Source organism: Notamacropus eugenii, chromosome 5 (assembly GCF_028372415.1).
Source record: "Notamacropus eugenii isolate mMacEug1 chromosome 5, mMacEug1.pri_v2, whole genome shotgun sequence".
In the NCBI taxonomy this organism is placed as follows: domain Eukaryota; kingdom Metazoa; phylum Chordata; class Mammalia; order Diprotodontia; family Macropodidae; genus Notamacropus; species Notamacropus eugenii.
The window spans coordinates 369,240,733-369,259,478 of record NC_092876.1 but is presented as its reverse complement, the minus strand read 5'-3'; the positions used below and the strand labels follow the sequence as shown (position 1 = coordinate 369,259,478).

General features: G+C 34.3%; 1 protein-coding gene across 19 annotated transcripts in view; it reads right to left on the bottom strand.

Moving 5' to 3' along the window:
- The window catches only part of ABI3BP (ABI family member 3 binding protein), a 286,413-nt gene that overhangs the window by 90,401 nt on the left and 177,266 nt on the right, over window positions 1-18,746 (bottom strand). For 12 of the 19 annotated variants that reach the window (XM_072614163.1, XM_072614173.1, XM_072614165.1 and 9 more), the window contains 6 exons: window positions 17,846-17,920; window positions 14,746-14,820; window positions 10,560-10,634; window positions 10,127-10,204; window positions 9,502-9,573; window positions 5,051-5,131 (listed from right to left, as the gene is read on the bottom strand). In XM_072614163.1, the coding sequence (XP_072470264.1) occupies window positions 5,051-5,131; window positions 9,502-9,573; window positions 10,127-10,204; window positions 10,560-10,634; window positions 14,746-14,820; window positions 17,846-17,920 (456 nt within the window). The remainder of the gene's footprint in view (window positions 1-5,050; window positions 5,132-9,501; window positions 9,574-10,126; window positions 10,205-10,559; window positions 10,635-14,745; window positions 14,821-17,845; window positions 17,921-18,746) is intronic. The other 7 variants (XM_072614178.1, XM_072614179.1, XM_072614180.1 and 4 more) reach the window with 5 other exon arrangements.

Sequence of the window (18,746 nt, the reverse complement as noted above, 5' to 3'; positions counted from 1 at the left end):
AAAAATTTAATAAGATCTTTGAAGTATAGTGCTCAGATAAAAGGGAGATAGTAGTATCATTGTATTCGCTTCTCTGGCCAGATCACAACTAGAGGCCTATATGCAGTGGGGAGTGATATGTCTTAATGAAATATGTGTACTTAGACAAGGGACTATTAGAATGGTGAAGGACCTGGAAGTCATGTCATAAGAGGAACTGATGAAAGAACTGGGCATATTTAGCCAAAAAAAGTGACAGTGTAGTTATAACTATCTTTAAAAATGTTCTGTGCAACATTTTTCTGGGTTATTCCAACAGGCACAACTATATTGGATGGATAGAAATTTTAGACTGTGTAAGGAAGCACTTTTTGACAACTTGACACGAGCTTGCCATCACAAAACAATTTTCCCAGGTCATGGACTGCTTCATTTTTGTGTTTATATCCCCAGTGTTCATCTTCCTAAAAGAACTGGGGAGACGATAGGCTGCTCGTAGGAATTTCACTTTCTATCTTAATTTCACTGCTAATCATTCTACAAACCAACTTCCTAACCATAATAGCCATAAATTAAAACCAGTAATATCAGATCAGTCTCATAGGTTTACATGGACATTGAGGTATTTTCTGCCATAGTCATCCATGTGTTAAAACTATTAATTTCTGCATTTTCCTTTCAGGGGACAATAAACAATCTAACATTGTAACTGGAAGCTTCAAGAATGGAGACAAAAAAAGATTCAAGGATGAATTGCACCCATGTATTTCAGGGAAATCATGGTACTCTTCTGGAGTGCCTAGATTAGAGCAATAAGCAAAGGACTTAAATTCATTTTAATTTTGCAATGAAAACAAAGGCAAAGAATGAGTAATGAAAGAAAAACACATTTTTAGGGAGAATGAGAGCAAGGTTTGGATGGACTTGTATGATCTTAGAAGATATTGGAAAGAGAGGAGGAAAGAAGGTCTGGGGAACTGAGTTGACAAACTTAGAAACCTATCAATAGTTAATGGGTATGAAGTTGAACATAAGGGGAAATGAGGAGGGATATTTTTATGTCCTCCCAAAGACAGACAACTGCTCGATAAAGGAAATTCCATTACCTATTCTCATTGGTGACAGTGGTGAAGATGGTGCTGGTGAAGTTTTGATACTAACCAACTCCGGGGCCATAATAAAAATAGGCAAAACCAAGGAAAATATTGAATAGCAGTATCCAACTGGAAAATGAGATTTCCTGTTAAATTGAAGAGTGTTACATCACGGATGAATATTGAGTGCAACTCACTCAGTAGAGTGAATCACTGGTTATTCTATCACACTTTCAGAAAACCACAAAGAAAGTAAGATATAAGAATAATTTTTTTGTTTTTCTCTGATGAACATTCACATTCTGACAACCATTCATATCCCTTACTGCTCTGGGGATGTACTACTCATACACATGGAGAGTACAATGTCATCTCTTTGAACTGAGGGAAATTGGACTGAATCGTCTTCACCTATTACTTAACTTTCATCTTTCCAGTGGATAGTGGAGGTCTATTCAAGATCTCCAAGATCACAAGATCAGATCCAAGATAACTAATCAATTTCTTGCTCTGTATTGATTTTGTTAGTTTTGATAAATCACTTTTTTTTTTATTTCAAAGATTCTTCTATGAATGATTGAGTTTATGGTCAGGGAATAGACTATTTCCTGGCTTAGGTATATTTAGGTGTGAAAATAATTTTCTACTAAAAAAATCCATGAATATCTTAATGTTTTGAGAAAATGATCATTCCTTAGGGAAGCATCAATAAAGGGAAAATATTCATTTGGTGAATATTTTCCTTATAATCTATTAACTCTATTTTTTATAACCTATCACTCTTACAACTGAACGACTTCCTAATGTAAATTTATAAGAAATTCCTGCCATCAAAGTTATGTTTTTAGTTATGATTGTTTTGGATATTCCTTCAGGGGGTTTTCTGCCTAGTCACCGATAAGTCAAAAGTAAGTTATGCTTTCCAAAATGCGTAACCAGATGGTTTGTTTGTGGACAGCTACTTATCATAAAAAGGCAAGCTTAGGACAATATTAGTGAAATGTATTATATCATGGGTGCAGGGACAAACTGTTCAGTTGGCACCAATTTCAGAAAAGAAAAACCTTATTCCACTAGGGTCAGCTCAACAACATTTTGGGTTTATTATATTTCTTAAACATTCCTAAAGTTTCTTGCTACTTTACAAAAAATAACTGAAGATATTTTCTCCTTTTTGGTATGCTTTAAATGAAATTTAATCTGTGTAATTTTAATGCTTTCATGATGGTTTTTTCAGTTTAGTTGTAAAATCTTTTGACATATTTTTTTTCCTTTGGACATTTTAATAGTACTTTTATCCAAACTAGAAAATTAGTAGTTTATCCAGAAAAATAAGATATGATTATGAATATAATTCATTGGAGTTCACACTCTTGAATTTGTACTGTGTAATATGCTCAAGTTAGAAATCAAGCTTGCTGCTTTTAACTCATTTTTACCACTTTCACTCCCGATCCAAGCATTTCTGATGTTAAATTTACCAGAAGTTAGTTGTGATACTTCTGGGCCAGGGGTAGTTTTTGGTTTTGGGGGAACAGGAACTATCTCTTTAGGTGCTGTAAGAAAAAGTCAAAGAGAAGTTGTACAATTTTTAGCTCTTCTGAACTTATTGCACAACCCCAGGTGTGACCTGAAATCAGCATGCACATCTGTGGAAAGGTTATCTTTGCACAAGAACAAAAAAGGGTGAATTGAGAAGAAAAAGCTGAAGTTGCCTGAAAAATGTCATTAATGAATTTAGTTCATCAAAAGGTAGGATTCTAGTATCTTTGAAACTTGGTAACAAAGTAAGTAAAAAAGGGGTGAAGCCAGTGCAAGAGGATAAATTTATCTAAACTGTACTGGAGAGTCCACACTCCGTGATCTTTTAAAATAGATGCTTATATATTCTTGGAAAGAAAACAATGTGCCAGAGGTTTGGCAAGCACATAGACTTTGAAGAAAGATGATAAGATTTCTCTTGTGACATGCATTGCAAGTACATATATTTCAAGCAATATAGTATTTCAACTTGTAGAATCCAACATTTTAGTTTCAATGAGGAATATGGCAAAAAAGAAAACAGGTGATCTGCTAAGTAAATACCACTATCCATTACTACTTAAAATGAAAGTTTAACAGGCTTCGGAGATGCATTCAGAACCAGAAGAAGGTAAAAGCAAGAACCACAAAAAAGGAAGAAAAATTGAGGATGCCAATCATGTAAAATTACTATTTCTTTAGAGTTGCTGCACTGCCCCTCCTCTCCCTCTCCCATTTCTTTGTGCCTGAAGGAGATTGTTGATTTCATTGAGTTTTTAAAGGACTTTGAGATGCACATTATATATTGCCTACATAAATTTGACAAAGTAAACTTCTACTACTTTTGAATTTACGTAGACATAATGAGCAAATTAGTATGAGAGACCAACCAACTTATTATGCATTATTATTGTTAGCATTGTTTGGGCTGGACCTCCATTCTTCTGTAAAATATAAATGGCTTATAAAATCCCCCTCAAGTCTGAGTCTATTATCCTATGCCCTGTGATACCATTAGAATAGTGAATTCTAGCAACTCTTCATATTGATTCAGATCAGAATCATTATAGTCTAAGAGAGTTGCAAGGGGAATGGGAAGCTTAATGACTTGAAGAGTCAAAATAAATAAATATAAGATTCAGAACATGAATGAACCCAGGTCTTCCTACCTCCAAAGTTAGATTTCCAATCAAGAGAGTATATTGTTCTCATTGAGTGTTATACATGAGCAAAAGTCTGTTATTATGAAAACGTGTAGTATCTATAAAACAACAGAATGCTTATGTGGCCCAGTCTTAGAAACTCTAGATGATGATAATAATAATAATAACAATGGACTTTCATGGATAATACTTAAATAATTTATTACTTAGGAATGTCTTTTAGATATTATTGAAGAAAGTCATTAATATCTAGGACTGACTTCATTTTTAGTTTCCATTAACATGTAGGAATGGTATTCCTATACTTTTTTCCATAACTAAAAACAAGATACTCCAAACATTTGTTGATAAATGTTAATACTCAAATTGATTAAAACATGTGATCAATTCCATTTTTTAATTTGGTAGATGTTAATTTGAGACTTGCATGAGAATGCAAAAATAAGACAATGGCAGATGGAATGCATTTGCAACACAATATGACGCTCCCAAATCATCCTATTTTTGAAATAAATCAGTTCACTTTCTTACTGGCACCTTGAAAAGCTTCTTAGAGACAACTACAAATAGGGCTTCAAATAGGCCTAATTCTTCCCTGATGTATGGTTTAGACTTAGAATAAATAAAATGTACTTTCTTTGAGAAATGGAGAAAAAGAATTAATAAGCTTCTTTTCTTTTGGTTGTCTTAAGGAACAAGTCTGAAACTAATACCCTATAGATCCCTCACATGGTCAAAATGTACCATGTGAACATATTGTACAGACCACTAACAGAAAACTTGGCAGATGTGTCCAACTTAAATCGCTTCAGCACAGTCAGGATCCTGATCTAACCCTTAAGACTCCAAATGATTAACTTTTTTACCTTAGGACAAAACAGACAGCAGCATAATCCAACTGCGTGGAGTTGATGTTAATAACTTGAAGTACTATTCAAAGTTCTTAAAATCACTAAGACTAGGCTCCTAAAACCATCATACATAAGATTTTTGCCACATTTTTGTCAGAATGAAAGGCTTTCAGATCTAACTATTCTCAGAACAGATTAAGATCTATTTAAATTTTATTGGGACATTCTATATGGTTTTACAAGGTTATGATTACAAAAAGTCTTAAATTATCATTGTTGCTATTCAAAAAATCCAGAAAAATCAGCACCTATGGAATGTCTGCAATAAAGGAACAGGAAAGTTCAGCTAATGTGATTCAAGAAAGAATTTGATGACCTGCCTGCTAAAATTTAATGACACATCAAAAAATAAAGCAATGATTGACAGAGATAATATTGTTACCCAGTGTTGCTGGTGGACTCTCAAGTTCAAGAGAAGTTGGTTTGGGTTTTGGTGTAGATTCTGAAGTGGTTGAGCTTATCACTGTTGGGAAAGCAAGTATCATCTTTAGCGTATTAGCAGGTAGCTCTTAAAAGGATGTAACCCCACTAACCTCTTCAAAACAAACCATGTATTTGCTATAAATACTTAAAAACCCTGAGATGGGAAGAGGATGATCTACTCTTATTTAAAAGCACAAATAAATTTCCTCATAGAAACCCAATTTTAGGATCCACCACAATAAAAAATAAATGGTGCTGACCTCATATATGTACCATATCCAAAATTCAGAGGAAAACCACTTTTAAAATTTTTCAAATTTCATCTTGTAATCACAGAAAAAATTACCTCAGAACGACTTTTCATTCAAGCTAACAACCTAGATAGTCACTGACATTCTGTGTTCTGCCTAATAGCTGGTCCCTATCCACAACGCTATGCCAACATCATTGTTGCAACACAACACAATTTCAAAGCTCTCTAAGCATGAGGTAGCAAGAAGCTTGTGCCTCCACCCCTCCCCTACCCACCCTCTGCCTCCCTTCTCATACACAGTTCCTTTGAGGACTCTGATTCATGCTGTTTGGGATTTTCAGTGTTGTTGACTATGCTACCCAAAACTTAATCTTTTCTGATTATTCCGTTCCTTTTCACTGACTTGGAGACCTCACCCACTCTCATAAGAGATCATTCACCAATGTGCTTCTGTCCTTCTGTATAACTCCTCATTGCCAGTGGCCCAACACCTATGTATACCTGAAAGTCTTACCATCACATCCAATTGAAAGTGGGGGAAATTAAAATTTTTGAACTTCTGACAAACTTTTTTTCCTTCTTTAGTGTCACTCTCAGTATGCTCAATTAAGCCTTGACAATTTTTACAAATTTCTGCCGCTGTCATGTCTACAATTGCTGAAAGAGAAATTTCCTGATGATTGCAGAAGAGACCGCATATGTTGAGATCACTCTATTGCATCATTTTGATTTCTGTTAAGAAAAAAATTACCACACCAAAATACTTGTTTTGAAAATTATTTTAGTCTCAGAACTTGGAAACTAAGGAAAGCTCAAGCAATTTTCAAATTTGGCGTGTGATGCTTCTGGTTTAATACTTTGAGTTTTGAAGAAACAAATGGAAAAAGAAGAGAATCAATTTATGGATATTTAGGGTTTTAGGGACTTGCACTAGATTGGGAGAAACAAAAAAGATACATCTTCATTATGAAAGTTGGAAATATTCTCTTGCCCTCTAACGATAGTATCAGTTGTAATGGTATAGCAGCAAAGCACTTTTCAAATAATGATACATGCAAATAGTAGCACAAATAATTTTCACATGTGGCCAATGAGATCTGATTCTACTTTAACACCACACTGTGTATTTTTTCAACCTAGGCATTTATACCATAGTCTCAGGCACAAGAAAAATAATTTTTAAAGTTATTACAAGTGCAGGATAAAACAAATTACTGTTGAGCAGAGGCATAATAAAATTCTAACAAAGTTCACCTTAATTAATCTTCTGAAAATGAAGCTGTATGCTAAGCTTGGGTACCAGTATCATTCAAGAAACCAAAGTGTACATGACTTGGTTTTACTTATGGTACTTGAAACTGACATGATATCAGTCCCTTGTTCCACATCAGTATATTTTTTGATCAGTTCATAACTGAGACCTTCAAAGGAGAATACAATTTGCCTAGACCTAAGAACTTAGGCATTAGATCATATGTTAAGATTGGAAAAGAAAACGTAGCACTATAAAATATAGTAAATGTCATGCTATAATTTTTTTTTGCTTATTTCATATTATTTGCATAATGAGCAAGTTATCTATAACTGTGGAATAGTACTAGCTCTTTATATGAGATCCCCAACATTGTCCAAGTGGAACATTTGGAGTGTCTAGGTATATCACATATTACCTACAATATTGGATTTCCCCTGGGCAAATTTACTAAGTAAATACCATTATTATCCAGGTTTGTCCATTTGTCAGTTTTGGGCTTTTAGAAAGTTTAAAGGTAAGGGTTTCCATGCTTTTTTTTTCTTCTGGTAATGGAAAGCAAAAAATATTTAGAGACCAGACTAAGAATAAGAAGATATTCCAAAGAGGACCTGAACAACATTTTAAAACTCCTAACTATTTAATAAGCAAGCAAGGTTAAACAGTGGGGGTCATTTAAAGATAAATTTAGACTAAGTTGGGCAAATAATAAATGCAATTATGTTAAGTTTAATTAGTAATAATGAACAATAATATTCTAGGCTAACAAAGAAATGTAAAATTTCTCCTCACTGGTGGCACCCCAGTAAAGCTCACCTCTTCCTCCTGGGGTCCCTGGCTTCCTTCAAGTCTCAGCTAAAATGTCATTGTATGAAATATTTCTTGGTCTGACTTAATGTTAGCTACTTCTTTCTGAGAATAACTCCAGTTTTTCTTGTATTTATCTTGTTTGTACATTGTTTGTATGTTGTGTCCCTGATTAGATCATGAGCTCCTTGGGAGCAGAAACTGTTTTAACCTTTCTCTGAATTCTCAGTGCTTAACACAATTTCTGGCACATAGTAGGTGCTTAATAAATGCTTATTCACTTGACCTACTACAGAGAAAGAATCTAATCTATTTTAAACTTAGATATATACCTATACAAAGCACAGGTATATGCCTAAGGGAATATAATATATAAAAATCCAGACCTATGAAACAAAGTAGGCATAAGCACCTAAACCATATTGTCAAGGCTTTGAGGTTGACTCTCCACTGTACTTTCCTGCCTGTTGCTGAAGAAAAGCTTAATTTAATGGACACATGAAATATACACAGTAATAACTGATATCTACCTTTACATCACATTGTATTATGTTATCATAGAATGTCATTTCTAGGTTTATGCCTTAATTTACATAAGTTCTAGTATTTCAAGTCAATAAAAGATTTGGATTAGCATTAAGCTATCAGTTTTCCAACTTTCCTTTGAATAGGAGGATTCATAAGATATTGTTGAAATTCAAAATGTTGGATTGTAAAAGTCTTAGTTCCCATATGTGGTTCCTGCTGGTCTGATCTTAGGGCATTGTTGCTTAGATGTAGAAGGAATAGATATGGTTTGTGTGGAAGCTGAAAGAAGCAGATTCTATTTCATAATTTTTCATTAAATGATCTTTCTTCAGCTGGCATCATGTTGCACCAAGACCATAAATTCACAATGGCAAGGACTACATATGTATCAGCAGATCCTTTCTGTCACCTAGGGCTTTGCAATACTAAGTACTCAACAAACACTGTTCATAGAATCATATTGAACTAAACTGCAGAATGAACACTGTATTTAGCCATATCTTGTGGGGATAAATGTATTTTAGGAAAAAAAATCACAGAATTCTGTTTAATTCAGCAAACATTTATTGCTTACTTGCTGCATGCTAGACATCAGGGGATATAAAAATGAAAAAGGACACAGCTCCTGCCATTTAGGCTTTGTGAAAGAGAGACAGCCTCACCTGAGCCACAAAGAAAGAAAGATTTTAACAGAGAACTATAGGGAGTGACATTGCTAATTACGGAAGACTGTATGCAAATGCATGAAAGCTGGAAAAGACAGGTCAAATGCTTAAAGTTTAGGTTATCTATGTATAAGGTAGTAGGCAGCATAGATAATTTGAGCTTGGGAGTTAGGAAGATAGGAACTCTTTGAATTCTGCAAGCTCTCTCTTCAGAAGTAGAAATAAATTTCTAGTGCTATGGTGCTTTAGTATTGAGTTAGCATACCTTGTGTCTTCTAAAATTTCTACTACAAACAATAAGATGTTGCTATTGTCTTTCATCCTCCCCCTTTCCTTTTTTCAGCATGATATAATCCACAGATAGTGCCTGATACTATTTGTACTTACATCAGAGGGAAAGTATTCTGTACTGAACTGGATTCAATTTAACTGAACTAAAAGGAATAAAGTGTAATTCTCAATTATGTTTCTGGATTTTTCTATTGGGATAATAGGAAAGAAATAATTTGTTAAAATAAAGAGATCTTGAAATCATGTATATTCTTTATATTTGATCATTGATACTATATTTTACACTGTTTCATTGAAGCCAATGACTATTAAAGAATTCATGATATTAGCAAGGAGAAAAATTGGAAATGTTGACTATGATAAAAATAACAGCTAATAATTATGTTGTGCTAGCAAGATTTGCAAACACTTTACATATACAGGGTGCCCCAAAAGTCTTGACACATTTTTAGGCTAGCTTAAAACTGCATTATGATTTTTCAGACACTTTATATTGTCTCATTTGATAGCACAACCTTATGAAATTGACTGATTTTTCTTAGGTGCAATATAATTAATTTTTGCCACCTTGCTACTTTAAAAAAATACAAAATCGCATAAGTATTAGTAGTTACCAAGTGAGGTGTGTTGCTGTTCAGGATTGGCAGATATTTTCGGTTTTTGAGGAAGTGCCATTTCATTTGGAGCTGAAATAAAATAGTTCCCACCCCAACCCAATTTAGTTAATATAAGGAGCTCCTAGAGCCCCAACATGCTTTTAGCTGATAAGAAAGACAAGTCACAAGTCAGTGATGAAAAATGAATAGCTCATAGATTTGTGAAAGTTGGTGGATAGAATGATAACCGATCATTTGATCACCAAAATTAGGGTAAGTGCATCCAAGTGTGCTGGAATGACTACAAAGACAAAGGGATGTGAAAGAGAAATGGTGAGGGTGAGGATGTCGCTTTCACATGCAGATTTCCTAGTGTATTATCTTACTCCTTTTAAGGCAGTGAAAATATCATCCACTATGTCTTCTAAGTAAAGTCAGCTAGAGTGTGAAATCGTTAATGATACACACACACACACACACACACACACACACACTCAAAAACAACAGCCATGTATTCAGAAGCAGGAAAGAGATACATGATTAGATGTGCTGGAATGGGATGGTTCTTTTGAAGAAAGCCATTCACAGTGGGCTTTCCTTTGATGAAAAATGAAATGAGAGTATTTGCTTTTAAAAACATTACCCAGTGTTCCCCTTGGCTGTTTAATTGTTCTAGAAGTTTTAGATGGGGCAGAATCCAGAGTAGAATCACTTGTTGCTGCTGGAATGAATGTCAACCAGTTATAAGGGAGCAAAGAGTCTCAGGAATTTATGCTAATTCATGAATAGCAAGTTATATCTAGGAGGAAAGAGGTCATTCAAAGGGGCCCAGTGGAAAGAGTATTCAACTCAGAGTCACAGTTTCTGAATTCTAATCTTGTTTTTGTCACTTTGTCACCTGTGTGACTTTAGGCAAATCATAAGCACAAGCATACCAAAGAAAAGTCATTGGGAGAGAAGAGAGAGAAGTGAAGAGCATTTGTTTTTCCTTCTTTCTTGAAGAAAAGGACCAGATTCAGAGTCTGTAGAAAACTCAGGATCTATTAACAGATTTATGAAAGGCTGAGTAAGTGTACCTGTTTGGGCTGTGGATATTTCAGGTTCATCTGTTGTTGGAGGGTTTGAGGAAACAGGCTGCATGTCATAGGTTGCTAAAAAATAGTTTGAACAAGAATAGAAATTAGTTTTTAAAGATGGCACTATATATTTCTAAACAATGTTGGCTTTCTATGGTACTGCTCCTGTTAGCTTCTTTTCTTGATTTGAACTTGTGAGTTTTATAAATTCAGAACTGAAGCTGCCCTCGAGTGGGATGCATGTTGTCCATTTGAAATGAAGCAGTGCCAATTCAGGACAAAATAAATACTTAAAAATAAACCAGATAATGGAGTTAGATTTGAATCTGCGTATAGGCTGTACAAAGGAACAGAAGTAACAACTGGTTTTTATATACTCATATTCTCTCTCTCTCTCTCTCTCTCTTTCTCTCCCCCATGCACACCCCCGTTGGATTCTCCTCGGGTCCTTCAAACAAGATTATTCAATTTCCATTTCTTATTCACCCAGAAGCAGCTATTCTTCAAGTCTAGGATCTAACTGCTAGAAAAGCATATCATTAGTGGTATCTGACCTCCAGAGAATTTATTCAATTGAGGGCCACATTTTGCATTCCGTATAAAAAAAGGTAGAATCAATTTCTGAATGAAAATGAAGGCTGTGTATTTCATATTTCGGAATTTTACATCAACCAAAGATGTAAAAACATTTCTTTAGTGAGCTGTTCCTGTAAGTTGGGGAAAAGAAAAACAAAACAAAACAAAAATAATGAAAGGGTAAATGGGGTAGGGAATAAAGATGCAACTAAGAGGAGAAATGATTGATAAATAGAAGAAATAAGTGGAAAGTCATATGAAGCTTAAGAATAAAACAGGAAAACAAATCTTCCAAAAACATGTAGTTAGTTGGCGGTTTTGCTACATTGCTTTGTAGTAGATTCTTGATACCGACAAACTTTGGTCATTTAAAACAGAGCAAAAAATTCCTTCAAAATGAAAAACATTGTTTATTTCTTCTATACAATGCGTATGTCTTTCTACGTTAGAGAGAAATAGTTGTCAGTGACTAAAATTATAAATCTTCATTCCAGTAGTCATAAAATATAAATTTAATAAGCAGAAGAGCATAAATCATGGTTTTAAACACTTTTACTGACACAGTGCTTTAAGGTTTAAAAATCTCTCTCTAGCAATCCATGACCAGATGTAAGGCATATGTCTATATGTAGTAGATATATTGGGGTTGTCAAATATATAGACAAGGCTTAATAACGTCATAGGTAGGTATGACCTGAGGTTTGGGCTACCTATAATAGACTTGGAAGAGTGCCTTGTCACATTGCCAACAAACCAGCTGGGGGCAAGAGACCAAAAGGGTCTAGATTATCCAAAGCAGAGCAATTTTCCCTGAAGTTTCCAAAAGGGCTAAAGTCATATCTATCTGCTACCCCTCAAATAGCTCTGGACCAGGTGTTTAAAAGACAAATTCAGAATACAAATACATCTCTCAGTCAATTAAGAGTCATGCCTCTCTTTTAATATTCAACACGCAAAATAGGATTATCCCTCCCTCATTCTACCATGATAGGATCTATGCTACATTATTATGCCCACTTCAGATAAGAAAACTGAGGCTCAGAGAAGTTCCTCATAATCATACAGTGAATAAGTCTGGGTTGGGTCCCTAACTTCGAATCCAATGCTCCTCTAACCATAATATACTCCTCACTCAGCTCTTTTGGATTCAAATAGTCACCTATATTGTATTATACTGTCCTTTGAAGGTGAACTAGCCAACATGCATTCATACACATATGGAGACATATTCAGGCACACACATATGTATATAATGTTTTGATGGATACAACTCCCAAGGGATTTGTCATAAAACAGTGCAGATAGCCATATATTCACAGAAGCTGTTGGCACAAAAAAAAAAATAGGATTCATAAGAGAAAGGTCATATGAAATGTAACTGCTGGATGGATGGGAGTAAAGCACCAACATTATCTGCTTTCAGAAAATAAAAATTGACCTTCTAATCATGGCAATTTAGTCTTGTTTTGGAAGTCCATGAGGGAGAAGATAATGGTAACAGGGAGTAAGTTACACTCCTGGTTGTACTTGTATTTTTAGTATCAGAGAATTAAATGACATCAAATTATTAAGTTAAATGTGATAATTATTTGCTAAGATTAAAAGGTAAGTATATTTTTCCCTTACTATTTAAATACAACATGCAATCATTCCTCCATTAACGTTCTAATCCAATACCTCAGCATGCTGTAGGGGTGATTCTGGGTTCTTGAAGCATGTATCAGTACAGTGTAACCTAAGAAGCTTAAAAGGCTTTGATTAAGTACCCAGTGATTGATCATGTTCCAGGACCTTAGAGATCATTTGGCCCAATCCCTTCATTTTATAGCTGGGAAACTGAAACCCATCAAGGTTAAGTAACTAGTGCAAAATCATAGGGGTATTGTGAGTAATGAGATTTAAACCCAGGTCACCTGATTCCAAAGGTTGTTGTTTGAGGGCCAACTTAACTTTGAGGAGTTAAGTATGAGTACTGCAGATTTCATCATTAAGTAATGAATTATATATTTTTTGTCTATAGGAATTCAGTAAAATAGTCTTCTGTCATTTTTTTTTCAAAGTGTATCAAATGCGAATATTCTGAAACTTTTTGGAACAAAAGAAGGTAATTGGAATTGGAAATTGACTGAAAACTTCATTTAATTTTCCTAAAAACTGGTAATTATGTGAAAGAATTTCCTTTAATATTAACATAGGAATTCTCCCATCTGATATCAAATAGCGGCATAGTAGCAGTATTCACAGTGTGTCATCAAATAAACACCTTCTCTCCATATTTTATAGAAATCTTTCTAGTGATACATTTCTCAGGGTTTAGGTACCACCTCTTGCTACCAAAGTAGTAATCCAGAAACCACATATAAATGAACGATGAAGGTGAGACTTGTGTAGAAAATTCAATAAACAGCTAAAATACTATTTCTTCTGCTAATATGAGAATACACCACGAACACACACAACTCGGGGAATTCTCAGTATTATTTGCATAAATGAAATATTTCTGTGATCTCTGGAAGTTCAGGGCCACTGAGTCATGAGTTGAGAAAGAAAGTAAAATGAAGGTTCTTTTAGGATTGGAAAAAACATTAACTAGACCATAACTGTGGGATCACAATCAGTTACTTCTTTTTGTTTAACTTTCAGCTGCCACATGGTACTTCATTCAAACGGCTATCTTTCATTCCAACAACAATGGCTCATCATCCTCCGTTGGACGAAACTCCACTGGAGTTTTTCTGTAGTGTGAAAAAGTCAGAAGGCTCACCCCAGAATAAGAAAACGACAGACCCAAAGCTCTGCATAAGTTATTTTGGTGAATTAAGGATCAGAACTTATGGGAAAATAGGCATCTTTATTTATTTTGAGGGGAGAACCCAACAACTAGAAAACCTGAGACTTCTCTTTGGAAGTATTATGTTAAAGCCAACAACAACAAAAAACACCAACATTACTTTTTAAGTGAAAAATATCCATCTGAGATTTTGAAGCTCTACCAATAGTATTAGGATTATTCTTGGGAAATGGAGGGTATCAAACCATCATTAAATAAGCATAGAGCCAGTGTAAATCTCATGAATTCTCCTCCCATGTCTTATAATAATTTTTGACAAGAGAAATCAGGTTAAAATGAACATCTTATTGCTCACATGTTTATATATATATATATATATATATATATACATATGTTTGAGGTAGAAACAACTAGCAAGTATCTATCTGCAAAGGAAACATTATGTTGTTATGAATTCAGCTCCAGACTATAATTTTATTATAGTATGGAATACTTGGTTCATCTTTTGATAATGCTGACATGAATTTGAAGACATCTCTGGAATAGGAAAAACACTGAGGTGACTCATAGTTCATTAGAAAACAAGAGACTCTCAACAATATGTCCAGAAATTAAAACAGATAGCTTTAAAAACAGTTATAAGGCAGCTGAATTTCTATAACAGTAAAGAAAAGTTCACAGGTAATAAATGATATAAAATCAGTCATTATCACAGAGGGTTTCTGTGTCATAGAGCAGTCATAATCTATTAGTCAATCCCTCAAAACCTTACAGAAGTGACAATGTTATTCTTATGAATTACTTAAAAAGAGCAATTACCAGTGTGTGACTGTAGAACTTTCAGACCATCAGATGTTTTGACTGTAGGAGCAATCCATTGAATCTCATCTGAGGCTATGGTAAAAAAGAAACAATATTTGCAAGAGTATATTGGAGGAGGAAAATGATATATTCCAATTTTGGACAAATGACTGCACAAAGACTGTAATGAAACCACTGTTCAAGTAATGGTTCACTAGTCTGAGCAAGAAATCTAGACCCATCCATCTGCAGTCCTTCCAGAAAACCCATTTGGTCTTCAACTAGAGTAGCCAGATTTGCTTCCATTAAATCAACATTTCACAGAATGTGATGCAATGAATTGGTCACTGCAAGGGGAGAAGAAATAATATGATTATTTTGAGTGAATTTATTTGTCAAATAATTATTCTCTCTACATCCCCTGACTGAATTGGATAAATCTTTATGACTATTACTGTATAAACAGTAAATTTTCCTGACTAGCTTTCCCTCACTCATATAATATTTGCTACCCAACTTCAAATACTGCCATTACCCAATGTTGCCCTAGGTTTTGCCAGAGGGAATGGTGTTTTGGCTTGAGGGAATTCTGGAAGCCTGTTTGGAGCTGTAATTAAAATACAAAAAAATAACTTGAGGTGAAAAATCTATAGCAAGAAAAAGAAAAATAAGCAAAATTCAAGAAAGAAAACCAAACTATCATATTAGGTAAGGACACTTTTGATGAATTTTCCTTTTGCCTTACAATGCTAGAGAATGCCATGGAATGCAGGGTACAAAGCAACATACTAAGTTTCTTCTATGTTAGAGCACTGTGCTAAGGTGCTAAGGACAGGAAAACCAGATGGATCAGTTCTTAAGTTATTAAGGCATTATCTTCATCTCTTCAAATATCTTTATGTGGATGTGTATCCACAAAAAATATTCATGGTTCCTATAAATTAAAACTAAATTTGAAACAAATTTGAACTGGAAAATGTTAAGATGCTCTTTCCACCTCTCCACCCCCAGCCTCATCTGGAAACGTTTTTTAGCATTTTTTTCTTATGGAAAACCAATTATCATTATGTCTCATGAACTGATTTAAACAACTCTGCCTTAAAGGAAAAATAATTCTTTCACAAGATTATGATGCCATTGACTAGTCAAGAGACAAAATTAGTTCTAAGTATTTAGGGGGAAATATTGGAAAAATATCAAATTCTATTCAAAGTGGCACTATCATTTTTGGCTTATGCAATCATATCAACAGCAAAAAGTTGTCACTTCCAATAGCAAAAATTCTTCCCTCTTGCACTTGGTAATCAAGAATCTATATCTCCTGGAATTGAAATGAAGTTTTAAAAATCTAATACAGTTTTAAAAATCTAATTGGGACTGCAGAACTGAATGCCCAGAAGTAATTTATTCACACTACATTCTTCCCTGGTTTTACTATAAATATGAAAAAAGTTGGATGTGAGAAAATCTTTAGCAAACTGCAATCCTGATGGCAACTAGCTACCATGTTTTACAACATGTCCCTAGAAAAAGGATTTTTCACCTTTTTTGTGTCATGGATCACTTTGGCAGCCCAGTGAAGCTTTTGGATCCCTTCTTAGAATGATGTTTTTAAATGCATAAAATAAAATAAACAGGGTTACAAAGAAAACCAACTATATTGAAATAAAGACATAACTGTTTTCCCCATCCAACTTAATGGACCTTCTGAAATATATCCATGGACCTCTTGGAGCTTCATGGATAACAGGTCAAGACCCTTTGTTTTGAAGTATTGAATAACAATTGAAACCCAGGCATGAAGATAAGCTGTGAAGTTTCCCCAATTCTGTTTTAAGAGTTATGATAAAGAAGAAAGGCATTAGCTTTTACGTACTCCATGCTTTATGATTTGGTATTTCAGCCAGCACCATACAATCATATGGAGGATGTATCTTTGTACTTATTGTTGGTGCAGCTCACAGTTATTAGGGCTTCCCTAGGAATATTTCCATAGCCGGTCAAACTATTTTTGAATACCCTGTAGGAAAAGGTTTTCACATGAACAAGTTCCATAGCACACAGTCTTCTTTTATTTAAAGAGAATTAAGTAAAAAAGTGGATTAGATTTCAGGATTTGGGGTGAAAATCAGTTAATATAAGGCACATGAAGAAATTTGGGAGATTCATCCCAATATTTGTACAGTGTGTGAAAAATGCTGAAGAGCCATTATAAGAAGAGTACATGTGTATCATAAAGACTTCAAGACTTCTTTTATACTCCTGAAATTATTAGTTTTAAGAATTTGGCTGTCTAGTCTTTCTATACTTAGCCTGGCAACAAAAGTAGACTGAATATTAGCCTGGCAACAAAAGTAGAATGAATAAGCCTTCTCTGTATTTGTCTAGATTTTTACATACTAGCATCCTAGGCTTTGTGCTATTCTTCAAATGAAATAGAACATCAATTAATAATAACAATAATAATAATAATATCTTACAGTATTATAGGGATAGGGCCTAGATATGTGATTTCACTAATTTAGAGAATGCTTGGGTGAGGAAGCTCCCACTACTATTGCCAGGTGGCACCTTCTCTGCATAGTTTCAAGATTGAGCAACATGACCAGGGTCACACAGACAGTGTATTTCATAGGCAGATTTTGAATCCTGAACTTCTTGGTTTCAAAACTAGCTCTCTATTCATTATTAGGGAAGGGTTTTTTAATCTGGAGTCCATGGACAGATTTCAGGGGAATCCTTGAACTTGAATGGGAAAAAATTGCACCGTTATTTCAATATAATTGTCTTTCTTTGTAACCCACTGCATTTTATCTTAAGAAAGGATCCATAGGTTTCACCAACCTTCTAAAGGATGCAAAAAAAAGGTGAAGACTCCCTGTGTATAACCCATGTTGTCCTTCATATGTATGTAGGGCTTTAAAATGTGCAAAAATTGTTTTCCTTACACTAAATCTCTTAGCTATTCAGAGAGCTTTGTGAGGTAGGTAATTATAAAAAAAAAGTTAGTCATCCTAAAAAGAAAGAAGAATGTTAATAGGTCTAAGAACAGTATAGTTACTCATTTCCTGTATGAATGTTGGGGATTATTTTGTGAAAGAAAAGTTTTTGGCATTACCCAAAGTTGCTTCTGAAATTTCTAAGACACTAGTCACAGTTGGGCTCATGGTTCTTCGAACAGTTTCCATTGTCACTGAAAGGTAAAAAAGTTAATTTTACTAAATAAGATGTGATAAAGAAATAAGAAACCAGAAGATTTTTTAAAAAATAAATGACACCAACAATTGGGACTCATTTAGCACATCTTTTCTTAAGTAGCTTAGAGGAAGGAATTCTCATAGTAACTTTTGATTAGTCAGGAGGTCTTTTCAGAGCTATCCCAAAATAAGATTTTATTGCCCCAATGGAACAACTTGGAAAGGAGACCCAAGAATGACTTAATTTCTTAGCTAAGTGTATCAATTCAGCTGCCATTCTCCTTTCCTGGATCAAAGGCAAGACCTTAACTTTAGTAAAAATTTTAAAAATGTGAAAGAGTGACAGTGAAAATTAGAAAGTAATATGAGAGGTTCAGCCTGACACTTGCAAACTATGAATCTGTAATAAGCAAGAGAGCCCTTAGAAATATGAATTTTGATTTTAGCATAAAATTTCTGAAGAGGAAAATTCTGAGGACATTTGGGAAAGAAGATGGAAATCTAAAGGACTCTTGCCTTCAACATCATTACAAACCAAGAAAGTAGCAGAATCTTTGAGGTAGAAAAAAAATTGGAGTTTTGACTCTTTTTTATTGCAACTTATCAACCACATTGAAATTGGAAAGGGGGGAGAAATCACATAAATCATGAGTTAGTTTGATTTCCCAAAAATGAGAAGGGTTATATAACAATTGGGTAAAGGATCCACTCTTTCTTCTTTAGATAAGACTACCTATAAACTTATGATAAAAATAGCCAAGATATTTCGAGATAAAAGCATTCAATCTATTAATTACCTACCTGTTCTGGAAAAGTTAGGGA